This window comes from Mus pahari, chromosome 5 (genome assembly GCF_900095145.1).
Source record: "Mus pahari chromosome 5, PAHARI_EIJ_v1.1, whole genome shotgun sequence".
In the NCBI taxonomy this organism is placed as follows: Eukaryota; Metazoa; Chordata; class Mammalia; order Rodentia; family Muridae; genus Mus; species Mus pahari.
The window spans coordinates 37,670,057-37,685,673 of record NC_034594.1 but is presented as its reverse complement, the minus strand read 5'-3'; the positions used below and the strand labels follow the sequence as shown (position 1 = coordinate 37,685,673).

Genomic DNA, 15,617 nt, shown 5'->3' with positions numbered 1-15,617 from the left:
GGGGAAGGTATAGGGAACTTTTGGGATAGCATTTGAAATGTAAATAAAGAAAATAATAAATAAATAAATAAATAAATAAAAATAAAGTTTGCTTCAAATATGGCTCAAAAACTGTGGCTGTGGTCTTATTCTTGACTGGTGGGATCAACAAGAACTTTGTTGCAGACAGCAAAGCCATAGAGGAAGAGCAGCCGAAGCCCTGTGACACCAGACGATGTGGAGTTTACCCTGACAGGTCTCCTTCTGACACCAGACATGGAGCACAGGATATGGAGTTTACCCTGACAGGTTTCATTCTGGCTTGGTCCAGTATTTCCTCCCTATGCCCTCCTTCCTCCTTTTAGGAATAGTAATATGTTTTCTGTGCTGTGATGTTTTGGAAATATGGAATTTACTTTTGATTTCACAAGGGGTCACAACTAAAAGTTGGCCTTGAGTCTCAGAAGAGACACTGAACATTGGACTTTTAAAGAGTACTGAGACTATGAAAGACTATGGGAACTTCAGAAGTTGGACTGAATTCATTTTTCCTGATTACATGGCCATGAGCCTATGAGGAGGCAAGAAGTGGTGTGCGTGAATATATGCTCATACATTTGAATACTTGGTCCCTAGTTGTGACACTGTTTAGGAAGGATTAGGAGGTGTGGCCTGGTTAGAGGAGATCACTGGGGGAAGGCTCTGAGGTTTCAGAAGACTCAAGCCATTCCTAGTGTTCCCTCTGCTTCTTACTTGTGGATCAAGATGTTATCCACCATAGCAAAGGAACCAATACAGAAGGGTAGTGAACATCCCAGTCTAAAAGTAGTAAGGTCCCATAGTTTCCTAGGCCTAGACATCACAATATATACTGACTGGTTTTGTGTGTCAACTTGATACAAGCTGAAGTTATCACAGAAAAGGAGCCTCCCTTGAGGAAATACCTCCATGAGATTCAGTTATAAGGCATTTTCCCAATTAGTGATCAAAGGTGGGAGGGCCCCTTGTGGGTGGTGCCATCCGTGGGCTGGTAGTCCTGGGTTCTATAAGCAAGCAAGCTGAGCAAGCCAGGGGAAGCAATCCACTAAGCAGCACCCTCCATGGCCTCTGCATCAGCTCCTTCCTGTAAGTTCCTGCCCTGTGTGAGTTACTGTCCTGATTTCCTTTGGTGGTCAAAAGCAATGTGGAAAATGTAAGCTGAATAAACCCTTTCCTCCCCAACTTGCTTCTTGGTCATGATGTTTTGTGCAGCAATAGAAACCCTGACTAAGACACAGTAGCTTCCGAGAATGTGTCCTTACCACATTGATTGTGTGTGTGTGTGTGTGTGTGTGCATCTCTGAGTTCTATGTATCAAACTCAGGTTGCCCGACTTGTACCACAATCACCTTTACCTATTGAGCCATCTTACCAGCCCTTGATGACTGTTTTACTTAACAGTTTACAAATTGTGATGGTTTGTATATGCTTGGTCCAGGGAATGGCACTGTTGGGAGGTGTGGCCTTGTTGGTGTGGGCTTTAAACCCTTGTCTTAGCTGCCTGGTAGTCAGTATTCTGCTAGCAATCTTCAGATGAAAATGTAGAATTCTCAGCTCCTTCCTGCACCATGCCTGCCTAGATGCTGCCATGTTCCTGCCTTGATGATAATGGACTAAACCTCTGAACCTGTAAGCCAGCCCCAATTAAATGTTGTCTTATTATAAGAGTTGCCTTGGTGCTGGGCAGTGGTGGCACACGCCTTTAATCTCAGCACTTGGGAGGCAGAGGCAGGCGGATTTCTGAGTTGGAGGCCAGCCTGTTCTACAGAGTGAGTTCCAGGACAGCCAGAGCTACACAGCGTGATAAAAAAAAACAAAAACAAAAAAACAAAAACAACAAAAAGTTGCCTTGGTGATGGTGTCCATTCACAGCAGTAAAACCCTAACTAAGACACTAAGACACAAATGAATCGCAACACAACACAACTGTAATGCAGTCCACAAACATTCATACATTAAACACATGCAGTTTCTGCAGGTCAGTTATACACAACACAGTTGTTAAGATGCACAATAACATGCGGGCAGGAAGAATTCTTTTTTACCTTCTCCAATGAAAGAATTTCAGTTTTCTGATAAAGTTGTCTGTCCTGGGAAAGAAAAGCCAGCACCTGCATCAAAGCCTTCTGAGTACAATTCAGACTGATCCGTGTTTGCTCTTCACCATCACACCTACAAAAACAATCAGTTCTGATTAGAATACAAGTATAACCTGTTAGAATAGATTATATGAAGCCAAACATGTGACCAGCAGAAGTGGCTCAGTCCTCAAACTGAGCTGCTCAGACCCCCGACATCATCTGGACAGTGTTCTCAAACTGAGCTGCTTAGACCCCTGACATCATCTGGACAGTGTTCTCAAACTGAGCTGCTTAGAACCCTCTCACATCTTAAGCTTATCACTTAAAATAACAATAGCTACATCCTTCAATGTCCAGTAAAACAGAACGTGTTTGAACAGACCTAAAGAAAGCAGAATTTTTTCCATGTATTTGTGTATGCATGCATATGTGTATGTGTGTATGACACTACGTGTACATTCCACAGTGTAGATGTCGGTCAGAGGACAACTTGTGGAAGTCCATTTCCTCTTTCTACCTCGAAGGTCTCAGGGATCCAAATGAAGTCCCATTAGGGATTCTCAAAACAAAGTGGTCTCAAGATAGTATTATAATGGGCCTGGGGCCAAGTGCCTGTAATTCCACCACTCAGGAGGCAAAGCAAAAGGAATTCCAGGCCGAGCCACATAGTCAAACCCTTCCTCCAAACAAAAACAACACACATGCAGTTTTATTGATCATAGAATTCTAGATAAAAAGACACCTTAAAAGGTTATCAAGGGGCTCAAGAGAGCTCAGTGGTTAAGAGTGTAGAATCCAAAATAAATTCAAGACCACTCAGCCCCTCCCACCTCTGAAGGGACTTTCCAAACTATACTAGCAGGCCAAGTGCAGAGTCAGATAAGGAAGCTGGCAGACTAAACATGCCTATATCCTAATACTTGGAAGGCCGAGACAAAAGCATCAAATGTTTGACGCCAGTGTGGGCTACAAGACCCTCTTTCACCAAAGCAACAGAAGTGTGCAGTTCTCTGTAAACACGGGAAGGATTATTTAGATTTTGAATATTCATTTTTTATTTAGTGTGTGTGTGTGTGTGTGTGTGTGTGTGTGTGTGTGTGTGTGTGTGTAGGGTGGCGTATGCATTTGGACGATGGCATGCGGAGGTCGGAGGACAGCTTGCAGGAGCTGGTTCTCTGCTTCCAGAGCGTGGGTCCCGAGGCCTGACCTCAGACCATCAGATTTGGCAACAGCTACTTCACCCATTAAGCCATCTTACCACCATCCTTTTTTATTTTTATTTTTTGGTTGGTGCCTGGAATCATCAGGGCCCCAGACAGGTCATGGGCATGTGTTCTACCACTGATATACCCCAGTCCTTATCTTTCCTGATGCTTCCATGGTATTAGAATGAATCTAGAAAGAGCATCTCCTACCCTACCTCTAAATGACCAAGTAATGGGCCTCGACAGGGGCCTTCTCACTTGTTCCTCACTTCAAGAGCTTAGGAATCGCTGCTCCACTAGAAACCGATAATGTTTACATTAATACATCACTCGGGTCTGTCTACATCCTTTAAAGTAAAAACAATAATCTGTCAGCATTACCAAGCAGTTAAAGATGCTTTATGTATGGCTTTGGGGGTAGCTTAGCAGTTACCAGCACTGACTGCTCGGGTAGAGCACCCACTACTGTGTCTCCAGTTTCGGGAATCCACTGATCTCTTCTGGCCTACTCAGGCCCCAGGCACACACAGACTGAGTACAGACAAGATACCCATACACATAAACAAATAAAATTTAAAAAGAAATAGAGCCAGGAGTAGTAGCTCACACCTGTTCCCCAACACCTGGAGGCAAGGGCAGGAGTTTGCAGCCAGTCGGCATCATGAGACCCTGTGTCGAAAAAAAAACAATTAAAGCAAACAGAGGAGCAGAGAAGAGGCAGAGAAACGGGTCAGTGGGGAACTTCCCGCCAAGCCTGCATGAGGTCAGCCTTTGGAACCCATGCATTGGAAGGAGACAACCACTTCCCCAAGCTGCCTTCTGACCGCCACGCATGTACTATGGTATGCACCTGTCCATATAAATACACACACCAAAAAAAAAAAAAAAAAAGTAAAAAACAGGTTTGTAAACCAGAGGAATGTATCATGTACCTGGCAGGAAAAGAGGTGACCAAGACACCTCCAACCCCTTTCAGTGCAGACATGACTTTGTCCAGGTCTTGGCTGTGCTTCACACTGAATTCTAGTCGCTGAGTTCCCTCTGTGGGGAAGTCTGGAGCTCTGGAAGGGTGGATGGGCCTGGTAGTGCAAGTTCCTAAAGAAAAAATTGTGTGGAAATCAAGGCCTTTGTAGTGTTTTAGAATTAGAAATTAACTACTACCAGTAATCTATGAAATGTCTCAGAACTCATTTTCATGTTTATACATGAAAACATACATTCATACCCCTTAGATGCTCGTTACCTGTCACGATAATCTAGATTGGATCTGGACATACAAAATAAATCTATTTTCACACTTACTTTCCCAAAGATTCATATTTCAGGAAAATTGGACCAAAAAATTGAATCAAAAAATTGTTTCATTTTGTTTTTTAATTATCCACTGTTTGGTAAATCTACTCATCTAAAACAAAGTACAGATCACAGCAAATACTTATATGCTGAATACATTTATAAAGACCATGTTGTTATAAAGGTTTCAGTCCAGGGCCAGGTGTGGTGGTGCATTCCTTTACTCCCAGCACTGGGAAGGCAGAGGCGCATGGGTCTCTCTGAGTTAAGGACCAGCCTGGTCTACAAGTAAGTTCCAAGTCAGCCAAGGCTACATAGTAAGACTGCAAAAAACCAAAAGAACAACAACAACAAAATTGCTTTAGCCCAAAATGAGTACCAAATTAAGCTGAATGATGCCAAAGTCCCTCACTGTGCTGGGCGGAAGCACTCTGTGAGATCCCGAGGCTACCTGTTCGGGGGGCAACATGCCTCTACCTCTAGCTCTGGGAAACAGGAGGACTTCAAGCTTAAGAGCAGACGAGACTACAAAGTAAGATCCTTCTAGCAGGAGGATGGGGGAGGGCAGATAAGGGACTTATCACACAGGCCTACTGAGTTCAGGTCAGAAGCCCGTGGTGTGGGGGAGGGCATCAAGTCCTGAGCGTTGTCCTCTCTGTACTCCCACACTCACACAATAATAACAGAAATAAACAAATAAAGGCAAGGCAACAACAAGCCAGACAGAAATCTTGATGGCTACAGAACTAACCTAGCAAGCACATCCTAAGGATGTCAGCGGCTGAGGCCTGGGATGCGGATACCTCCTTGTTAATAACTGAACTGTGAAGCCCGTCCAGCAATGAAGACTCACGCTCTGCTTTCTCGCTGAAACCAACACATTATCCTCTCTGTTCTGGTTAGTTTCTGTCGGCTTGACACAAGCCGGGGTCAGCTGGGAAAAGGAGACCTCAACTGAAACAAAAATGCTTCCCGTTACATTGCCTGTAGGCAAGTCAGTCTTGATTAAGGATTGATGTGGGAGGGCCTAGGTCTCTGAAGAGGTGGGCGGTCCTGGGTTGTATAAGCAAGCAAGCTGAGCAAGTCATAAGGGGCAAACCAGTAAGCAGTGTTCCTCTATGGCCTCGACTTCAGTTCCTGGCCTGACTGCTTCATGATGGACCGGAAGCCAGAAGATGAAGCAAACTCTCCTCTTCTCAAGGCGTTTTGGATCATGGTGTTTATCACAGCGACAGAAAGCAAATTAGGACAATCCTCTACACAGAGGCCAGCCTGAGCCACATGAGACTCTGCAGCAAAGCAAGAGAAGTGTTCCATGGTTTGTTTTCCTTTTGTTTATGTTCTGGGGGGATGATATAGCGTCTGGCTCTATAGCTTAAACTCAAGCTCTTCCTGATTCACCTTCCTGGACGATTAAGAGTATTAAGCTTGCCGGGCGTGGTGGCGCACGCCTTTAATCCCAGCAGAGGCAGGCAGATTTCTGAGTTCAAGGCCAGTCTGGTCTACAGAGTGAGTTCCAGGACAGCCAGGGCTATACAGAGAAACCCTGTCTCGAAAAATCGAAAAAAAAAAAAGTATTAAGCTTATACCACACCAAGCCTAATTTATAATGTTTCAGTTTTCTTTCTTTTTCTTAAATGATTTGTTCATATTTATTTTATTACTTGTATGTCTTAATGTTTTGCCTGCATGTATGTATAGGGGTCAGGAGAGGGCGCTGCTTCCCCTGGGACTGGAGTTAACAGGTGGTTGAGAGGCTCCATGTGCTTGCTGGAAAGCCAGGTCCTCTGTAAGAATTGAGCCAATTCTCCAGCCCCAACAAATCGTTTGTTTTTCAAATGAAACTTGGGCTGGAGAGCTGGTTCAGTCAGAGAAAGCACTAGTTGTTCTTGCAGAAGACCTGGGTTCAATTCCCCACATGGTGACTCACAAGGGTCTGTAGCTCCAGCCCTACTGGACCTGACACTCTCTTCTGGCTTATGTGGGCACTGCACACATGTGGTGCACTTACATACAAGCAGACAAAAGATTCGACAGATATAAAAATAAAATACATCTTCAAATGAAACTTAATTACCAAATTTAAGCAACACGTCCTTTTTAATATTATATAAAAATAGAAAAACCTGTTGCTCCTTAACACAATTACAACTTTATTAGAAAGACATTCTAAAATTTCCAAGTCTTTGTAGGGAAATCATTAAATATGGAAGGACAAGAGTTTTCTCACCAAGCCCTTTGGCTAACCAGCTGTTGACTCCCTGGGGTGCTGCATCATAGGCTGTGTGGGGAGAGTAGATGGCTACTCTGTTCTCCAGAGCCCGGATCACGAGGCGCTCCTTCCACGTTTTCCAAGTTATGTGCTTCATGGGCCGGAAAATAGGTGGATGGTAGGAGAGAATGAGGTCTGCCTTCTTTTGCAGAGCCTCGTCCATGACCTCCTCCGTCAGGTCATTGGTCAGGAAGAGTGTTTTTACAGTATGGGGTGGGCTTGGCTCCACCAGTAATCCCACATTGTCCCAGCTCTCAGCAAATGAGAGGGATGCAAAGTCATTCAAGGACGAGAGAAGAGCCTTCAGATCCATGAAGGAACGGGAAGAGCTGCAGATCCACGACTGGGCGCGTCGCACACTTGTAGGGACTAGGTGTGCAGATGACAGCATACGGAAACCAGGTAGAAGGGCGCCTGAAATCACAACCCAGGAGATGGTATTTACATACCGTTCACCTGTTCACCTCTGCACTTTGAGGCATAAAGCACGTGAGTAAAACAGCTCTCACCACTGACCCAGATTCAAACAGTGGCTCTACCACCCTGCAGCATGGTGGGCTCAGCCAAGTCATCTGACCACTTCATTTTCGTCAAAGGCATTAGTATATCACCTAGCAGAGTATGACGCAATATAAATGCTCATCCCCTCTTACACCTTCCCTGCTCTGCCCACCACTGCTTCAACCTTACGCCCTGTATCTCTGCTGCACACAAATGCACAAACCCACACACCAAGATATTCATGTAGACAGAATAAAATTAACACATTCAAGGGGCTGAAGATGTAGCTCAGTTGGTAGAGTGCTTAGCTACCATGCACAAGGGTTTGGTCCCCAGCACCACAGAAACAGGGTGTGGTGGCACACATCTGTGATCCCAGAACATGGAAGGTAGAAGAGAAGCCAGCCTCAGCTATACGGTCCGTTCAAGGGCAGCACGAGCAAGAACTGAGGCAGAAAGGTCACTCCACAAATGCACAAGCCAAGGCAAGAAAAGGCCAGAGCTGCTGCCCCTGAACACACGTCAACTGCCACACAGAGAAACAGAGAGGAAAAGCATTGGGCCCCTACCCACATAGTCCATGACTGTCCACTGAATGGTGGGAGGGTAGTGTCACCAAAGAACCAAAACAATTCAAAACAGTGTGATGTGCAATTTGAGAGTTAATCGTAGATTTGAATAAAGGGAATGTGTTTGCCTCAAACAGGTATTGTAAAAGTATCTTTTATTCACCTGGTATAATTGTCGTCTCCCATCTCTCTGCTAAACTAGGCCTAGTTCTGGAAGCTTATAGCCTCCATACAATCTTATCTAGGCCTATAATGTTTTCAGACTCTGAGAACTACTGCTGAATAAGCTCACCCTTTCTAGTTCTTTCTGAGCTCTGGCTGGCTGGTTCAACTCAGCTGTTCTGGCTCAAACTCCTCTCCAAGCTGACTGACTCATCTGGCTTCTCTCTCAGCCTCTGACTGAATTGTTCTACATGGCCTCAAACTAACCCTGGCAATCCTCTCTAATCTTCTGGCTGCTTGTTCTTCAACTCGGTCTGTCTTCACCTGTGTCTAGCTTGTTTTCTCTCTCTCTGCAACCTCTTTCTAAATAACTGTCTCAGTAAAACTGCCTCCCATCTCTCTGCACTACCCCTTAAGCAGCCCATCTTTTCTCCCCGTTCTGGAGAGAGCTGGGCGGGCGTATCCTATTCTGTCAAATCTTTCTCTGATTCCTCACTTTGTCTGCCACGCAATTAGACATCACTTTCAACCTTGGATGCTTCCTTCTACAAACTAACTTTATCTTCACTGTTTGAGATTAAAGATGTGTGCTAAGGGCACACCACAACTANGAANCCCCCCCCCCCCCGNNAAATAACACAATCTCGGGGGTTCACAGTGTGACCAAATGTCCTGCAACGAACTACCAACGAAACTGATCTAACTTGTGATTTTGTTGTTATACAATAAACTTCTATTGTGAGATGACACGACCATGTCCCGGCCTGTTTCTCGGAAAATGTGTTCACACTACAGACACATTTAAAGCATTATTTGAATGACCTGGAACTGCGGTACAATGGAGAGAATGGAATCTCCATTGCCAATCTACATGATCTTTAGCCCTCCGAACAGCCATTTGCTATCTTTCAATTACACGAGAGCTCTCTTTACACTCGCGTATGGTTTTTTCTTTCATTTACGCATGGCTCAAGGCCTTTTCTAGAATAATCAAGGGTCGCGTGGCACAGCCTTTATTCCCTGGAGTCAGCGCCCTCGCCCCTCCTGCAGCAAGGCAGTTTTCCTCTGCAACCTCTCCTCCTATATTCATGTTCGCCGGACCTCTGCAATCACCACAGTCAGCCGGACGTGCACCTCCAGCGAGGAGAACAGAGAGGTAGCCCCGCGAGCCTTTCATTCGTTCACAACTCACCAGTCGCAGAAGCTCTTTTGGTGTGTCACTTCCGCTCTGCCCTGAAGCTCCGGGCAATGCAGGAAGAAGGTGGGCGGAAGTGGTCCTGTGCGCTCCGCTTCCGTCTCCCGGCCGCTGTGTGAAGTTGCTGGGCGACAGCGGGTTCTGCTTCTTAGTGAGGTCGTGGGTAGAGCTGTCAGGGGCCGAGGGGCGAGGGGCGTGGTCCTCCGAGTCCTAGTGGGTGTGTGCTGAGGAGAGACTGACGGGAGAGTGGGGCGTTCTCTGCGGAGGGCTCCGGGCTCCACTTCCGGTGGGACACAGACACGCCTCTGGGACCGGCTGGCATGACGGCGCGGGTGATTGAGGCTTTTCTGTCCCCGCAGCAGCGGTGCTGAGCGCGGTGGGTGAGTGTGGGGTGAAGGCTTCGATCCTTTTCTCCGTGCACTCAAACGCCTGCTGGGCCCCACGCTGGTGCAACTTTATTTCTTGGGATCCTCGGGGTGAACTCTCGGGCTGGAGATGGTGTTTCTGGGACTTTTAAATACGATTGTTAAGTTAGCAAGATGTGGCGTTTGAAACAAACAAACAAACAAACAAACAAACAAACAAACAAACAAACGGTGGCTGGTGAAATGGCTCAGCGGGTAAGAGCACCCGACTGCTCTTCCAAAGGTGCAGAGATCAAATCCCAGCAACCACATGGTGGCTCACAACCATCCTTAACGAGATCTGATGCCCTCTTCTGGGGTGTCTGAGGACAGCTACAGTGTACTTACATATAATAAATAAATAAGTCTTTAAAAACAAACAAACAAACAAACTGTGAAGTATAGACATTTATTGGACAGGCGTCTTAAGTAAAGTAGGTGTCCCGGGTAAAGGGAGCTCCCGTGCCTGTCTAGAGCCCGAGACCGGGAGGTGGGGCTAGGCCTCCCCTGCAGAAAGCCTTGAAGAAAATGAGTAAAGAAGTATGCGCTGGGGTGGCTTGTTGAGTTGGGGAGGATCAACACTTCTATGATGGGATTTTCATTTAGAGGATGCTATTCTAAGCTTTTCGTTGTAAATCTACCATAAAGATGAACAAGTATGGTGGGAACAATAGAATAAAGTTAACTTATTCCTCTCTCTTGTAGGAGCTTTGAAATTTTTAAACAGTGCTTCCTAGAACCATCAAGGAAAATGGTGAGTATATATCATAGAATTATTCTACGTGGGTGGGTAGGTGGGTGCTTGTTTCTAACCCCTTTGGGTTCCCTGGAGCTGGAGACCCAGATGTGGATGCTGGGAACTCAACAGGTCCTCCTGTAAAAGCAACAGGTCCTGGTACCGGCCAAGCCCGCCCTCTCGCCGCCCATTACATGGTTTTTAATTTTTAATGAATATTTTTTGAAGGAAGTCAGACAGGATACTGAGTGTGTAGCTCAGGGGCGAAATGCGTTCCTAGGATAAGGGAGGGGATGTGGCGAGGGAGAGACTGTGTGTACCAGTATAGAGGGAGCAAAGTCAAATAAACAAGTGGACATGGTCATTACAACGTTACCCTGCTGGTGTGGTGGCACAGGTCTACCGTCCAGCATTCAGGAGGTCACCTTGCTCCCAGCCTATAGGAGCTGTAGATCTAGGCCGTCTCTGTCTACGTAGACCTTGCGTCAAAAGACACAAAAGGAAATAAACGAGCAAACAGTGTGCCCTTTCCCCGGGTAGAACCTGAGGGAGAGTAGCAGGGGGTGTAGCCCCTGTGCCCACGGGAGCATCCCACTCACCTCCGCTCTGGCACACTCACTGTGGGACACTGTTGGAAGAAGAGAGGCCCAGGAGCTGGGGCAGGTGCTGCTGCTGGCAGGCCAACCCTGGCTGCACAGCAAGATTTGACTCTCAAAAAAAAAAAAAAAAAAAAAAAAAGGGAAGCCTCCAAATAGTTTTCTTCATCTCTGAGATAAAGATGCGGATAACAAGTAAAGGTCCCAAGCAACAGATACCACGAGGAAAGGAAGAGGCCTTCGAGAAAGCATTGTGGCCAGCAGGTCTTAGAAATGCTGACACATTTGGATTGTTGTCTTTAGTAAATGAAATACTTGCTTTTTTTAACCCATTTTCTTAAAGTCAAGCTACCCAAAAGAAATAGCGGAAACTGTTTTGGAAAGCATCAACTTAGTAACATTTTTTTTTTCAGTTAAATATTTGTGATGTTGAGACATAAAAATTAGTAATAGGTGTAGCCATTGTTCTCAATTCATGAAAAATTCAAAGTAAAACTAATTCTTTCTACTACAATGTTTGCATCCAGAATTTAGCAGAAATGCCACTTTTCATCTATGTAAGTCTTAAAGAGATGTTTTTCCTGCTATTGAAATTAATCTGGAGAAATAAGTGCGACTTATCTGTCAGAGCTGCTTTACGTGAGCAAGTCATCTTTAATGTCTTTAATCAGATTGCCAACTTGAATATCCAGTCAAAGAACTAATACAGAACCTATAGTTACTGGAAGAAATATCTTTTGTCTTTACATTCTCCTTCCTTTAGTCTGTGACTCTGCATACAGATGTGGGAGATATCAAGATAGAAGTCTTCTGTGAGAGAACACCCAAAACATGTGAGGTAAGTATCATTGCATATTAAAATGCAACTAATGAGGTGGTGCGTGACTTTAATCCCAGCACTCAGGAAGCAGAGGCTAGTGGATCTCTGAGTTTGTGGCCAGTCTTGCCTACAGAGTGAGTTCTAGGCCAGACAGAGCTACAGCGTGAGACCTGTCCTTAAAACAAACAAAGACAACAACATAAGCACACTAATATGACAGGATGCCAGTTCTTTATCCTGACTGGCTCCCAAATCAATGAGGCAGAAGATTTATTTAATCGAGCTTTATGGCACAGTAGCTGAGCAGTATAATCCATTTTAATCCTCTAAACCAATATGGCTACCTCCCAGCCAAAATCCCAGGACACTTTCATCTTAGTATTGGTCTGGATCTCTGCTCCAGGTGTGTTCCCATGGCGTCTCCTCAACCGTCTCCTCATAGTGAGTCCTCTGTCTCTCCTGCTCCCCTGGGTGGGATCAGAAGTCCAGCCCTGTTCTCTCCCCTGCTCAGCCATTGGCTGGCCAACTTTTATGGACAAATTAGAGAATAAATGGGGAGCAATGTTTACACCACACTGAGACCAGAGATTCTTAGAATAAGCCTTACAGTGCCACGTCAGGATTGCAACCAGATGTGGGGGCAGAGAGATTAACAATTGAATAACACAAGGATAATCTTTACACAGTGTACAATACCATGATGCCTTTTGAAATTCTGTGAACCCACTGTCAGGAAAAGCTTATCCTAATTTCAGGTCTGGCTGATGTCAGAGTTAAATAAGAGGAAGGAAAATGAGGCTGGGGAGATTACTCAGCAGAGAAGAGTGATTGCTATGCAAGCGTGAAGAGCAGAGTTCAATTCCCAGAATCCATAGAGAATACTGGGTGTGGTCACACTGGCCTGTAATCCCAGTGCCAGGCGGTGGGGCAAAGACAAGAGGCCTCCTAGGGCTTCCTGGGCAGTAGCCAGCTCCAGGTTCAGTGAGAGACCCTGTCTCAAAGGGATTCTCAACCTTCTCTTGCTTCTGCTTATGCACAAAGGCTCGCTTACCTTCACACATGAGTGTATACACCACATGTGCACCACACATACAAAGGAAATATAAATAGGTAGGTGCTTTTCCTGTAACCATCAAGTATCCAGTATCTTTTTTTCTTCTTTTGCCTCATTTGTTTTCAGGAACTCTGACTACTTAGTCTGTTGAAATGACAAGGATGAAAGGAAGAAAAGTCAACTCTTTTTCATTCATGCAATTATTTGTTAAAAGGCTATCCAGCCATGTCTAGGGAACAGTGAAGAGCAAGGGACAGTCACTGCCCTCATTCACTCCAGCTGGGAATGAAGACAAGAGCAGCAAGTTACGTGACTGCAAAAGAGCAGAATGCCTTAAGCTGCAGAGAGTGCAGGGCGGAGCCTGCAGGGCTCCTGGGACCGCCTGAAACCTGACTATTTTATCCCAAGAGCTGATCCTAAAAGTCATAGTTAAATATGCTACAATAGTGTTTTCAGTGACCATAACTAGACCTTTATTTCAAGTATGTTTCTGCCCAAACTATTTCTCAATCACTGTTTTTATTCTCTTCAGAATTTCTTGGCTCTTTGTGCCAGCAATTACTACAACGGCTGTGTGTTTCATAGAAATATCAAGGGCTTCATGGTTCAAACAGGAGATCCAACAGGTAAGTTTGTCTACTAACTGAAATTAGGAAAATTGAATATATCATATGAAAAGGAGATGTGTAAAATAATTGAAAAAGCACCTTATAACAGGACTACTTTGACAATAGCAGAAAAGTTTAGGAGTTTGTTTCAAAGATATATTTACTTTTAAGAGTTTTGCCTGCATATGTGCAAGGGCCCTGCATGCATATCTGGTGACTCCTGAGCCAACATTGGTATTCTGGGAAGAGAACTGAACCCAGGTCCATTGTAAAAACAGTGTTCTTTTTTTATTACAGCATTTCTCCCTCCCCTACCATCCCTCCAAACCCTCCCACGTACCCACCCATCTTTGATCTCCTTCAAACTCATAGAGTCCTTCTGCATCAGTTGGCATTGCGTGGATATATGTATTTGTACATATTGTCCATGTTAGTTTTATGTCAACTTGATACAACATGGAGCAGTGGTTCTCATCCTGTGGGTCACAGCCCTTTTCTAGGTGAAGTTTTCACAGTGATTGCTTAAGACCATTGGAAAACACAGATACCTACATTAAGATTTTTAACAGTAGCAAAATTAGTTATGAAGTAGCAACAAAAATAATTTTATGGTTAGGGGTCACCACAATATGAGGGACTGCATTAAAGGATCCCAGCATTACGTAGGCTGAGAAACCCTGAGCTAGAGTCATCAGAGAAGAGGGAGCCTCACTTGAGAAAATGCTAACATCAGGCTGTAGGCAAGACTTGTAGGGTATTTTCTTAATCAGTGATTGATGTGGGAGGGCCCAGCCCATTCTGGGTGGGGCCACCCCAGGGTTTGTGGTCTTGGGTTCTCTGAGCAAGGCAGAAGCAGCACCCTCCATGGCATCTGCATCAACTCCTGCCTCCAGCTTTCCGTACCACACTGCTTTTCCTTTTCTTTCTCTTGTCTCTTTTTTTTAAAATCTTTTCTTTTTGTTTATTTATTTATTTATTTATTTTTATTTTATTTTATTTCTTTTGGGTTTTCAAGACAGGGTTTCTCTGTGTAGTCCTGGCTGTCATGGAACTTGATCTGTACGCCAGGCTGGTCTCAAACTCAGAAAGATCTCTCTGCCTCTGCTTCCTGAGTGTTGGGACTAAAGATGTGCGCCGCCACCACACACACACACACACACACACACACACACACACCAGCTACCCACACTGCTTTTTGTTGTTGTTGTTTTCAAGATGGGGTTTCTCTGTATAGCCGTGGCTGTCCTCGAACTCAGAAATCCACCTGACTCTGCCTTCCGAGTTCTGGGAGTTAAGGTTGCACCACCACGCCCAGCTTCCTACACTGCTTTTGATGATGAACTGTTATATGGAATTGTGAGTGAAATAAACCATTTCCTCTACCTCAAGTTGTTTTTGGTCATGGTGTTTCATTGCAGCCATAGTAACCTGTTAAGACACATTCCCAGATGTGACCTGTTGAGTCGGACATACATGTCACCTGTATGTATGTCTTCAAAACTGAGCAGTTGGCGGTAGATAACCAATTGCTGTACTCTTCCTGGGACTGTCTTTCCTGCTCTTGCATTACTCTGTTGCCTGTAGTTCTTTGAGTAGGGTTGAGTCTTCAAGGAGTCCCATGTGGTTTGGTCTTGCCTCCTCCTTGTGCAGCTCATCAAGTGTTTGCTTTTTGGTTTTGGGGTATTTTTGTTTTGTTTTACACACAGGATTGCTCTGTGTGTAGCCCTGGCTATCCTGGAACTTGTTCTATAGACCAGGTTAGCCTCAAACTCAGAGATCCGCCTGCTCCTGCATTCTGTGAATCAGCAAGTATTCTTAACAGCTGAGCCATGAAACAGGGTTTCATCATATAACCCAGATTTGCCTCAACCTCAACAATCCTCCTGCCTCTCTCTGCCTTATGGGTGCTGGGAATGCAGTCATGCTCCATCACACATTAAGAAATTAATGAACTTGCTTTGGTCCAGCCAGCAGCAAGATTTTTTTTTTTTTTTTTTTTAGGAAGAGGAAGTGTCTTAGTCAGGGTTTCTATTCCTGCACAAACATCATGACCAAGAAGCAAGTTGGGGAGGAAAGGGTTTATTTGGCTTACATTTCCATACT

The 15,617-nt window shown here is 44.9% G+C and overlaps 2 protein-coding genes across 3 annotated transcripts in view; one reads left to right on the top strand and one right to left on the bottom strand.

The window, feature by feature from the left end:
- Positions 1 to 9,404, bottom strand: part of Nif3l1 (NGG1 interacting factor 3 like 1) — a 16,351-nt gene extending 6,947 nt beyond the window's left edge. The window contains exons 1-4 of the mRNA XM_021199431.2: positions 9,294 to 9,404; positions 6,828 to 7,283; positions 4,237 to 4,399; positions 2,064 to 2,190 (exon numbers count right to left, since the gene is read on the bottom strand). Of these exons, the coding sequence (XP_021055090.1) occupies positions 2,064 to 2,190; positions 4,237 to 4,399; positions 6,828 to 7,260 (723 nt within the window). The 5' untranslated portion in view covers positions 7,261 to 7,283; positions 9,294 to 9,404. The remainder of the gene's footprint in view (positions 1 to 2,063; positions 2,191 to 4,236; positions 4,400 to 6,827; positions 7,284 to 9,293) is intronic.
- Positions 9,357 to 15,617, top strand: part of Ppil3 (peptidylprolyl isomerase like 3) — a 14,096-nt gene continuing 7,835 nt past the window's right edge. Inside the window, exons 1-4 of one of the 2 annotated variants that reach the window (XM_029538508.1) lie at positions 9,357 to 9,672; positions 10,406 to 10,454; positions 11,796 to 11,870; positions 13,439 to 13,532. In XM_029538508.1, coding sequence (XP_029394368.1) covers positions 10,452 to 10,454; positions 11,796 to 11,870; positions 13,439 to 13,532 — 172 coding nt within the window. In that variant the 5' untranslated portion in view covers positions 9,357 to 9,672; positions 10,406 to 10,451. Of the gene's footprint in view, positions 9,677 to 10,405; positions 10,455 to 11,795; positions 11,871 to 13,438; positions 13,533 to 15,617 lie in introns of both variants that reach the window. The other variant, XM_021199434.2, reaches the window with a different exon arrangement.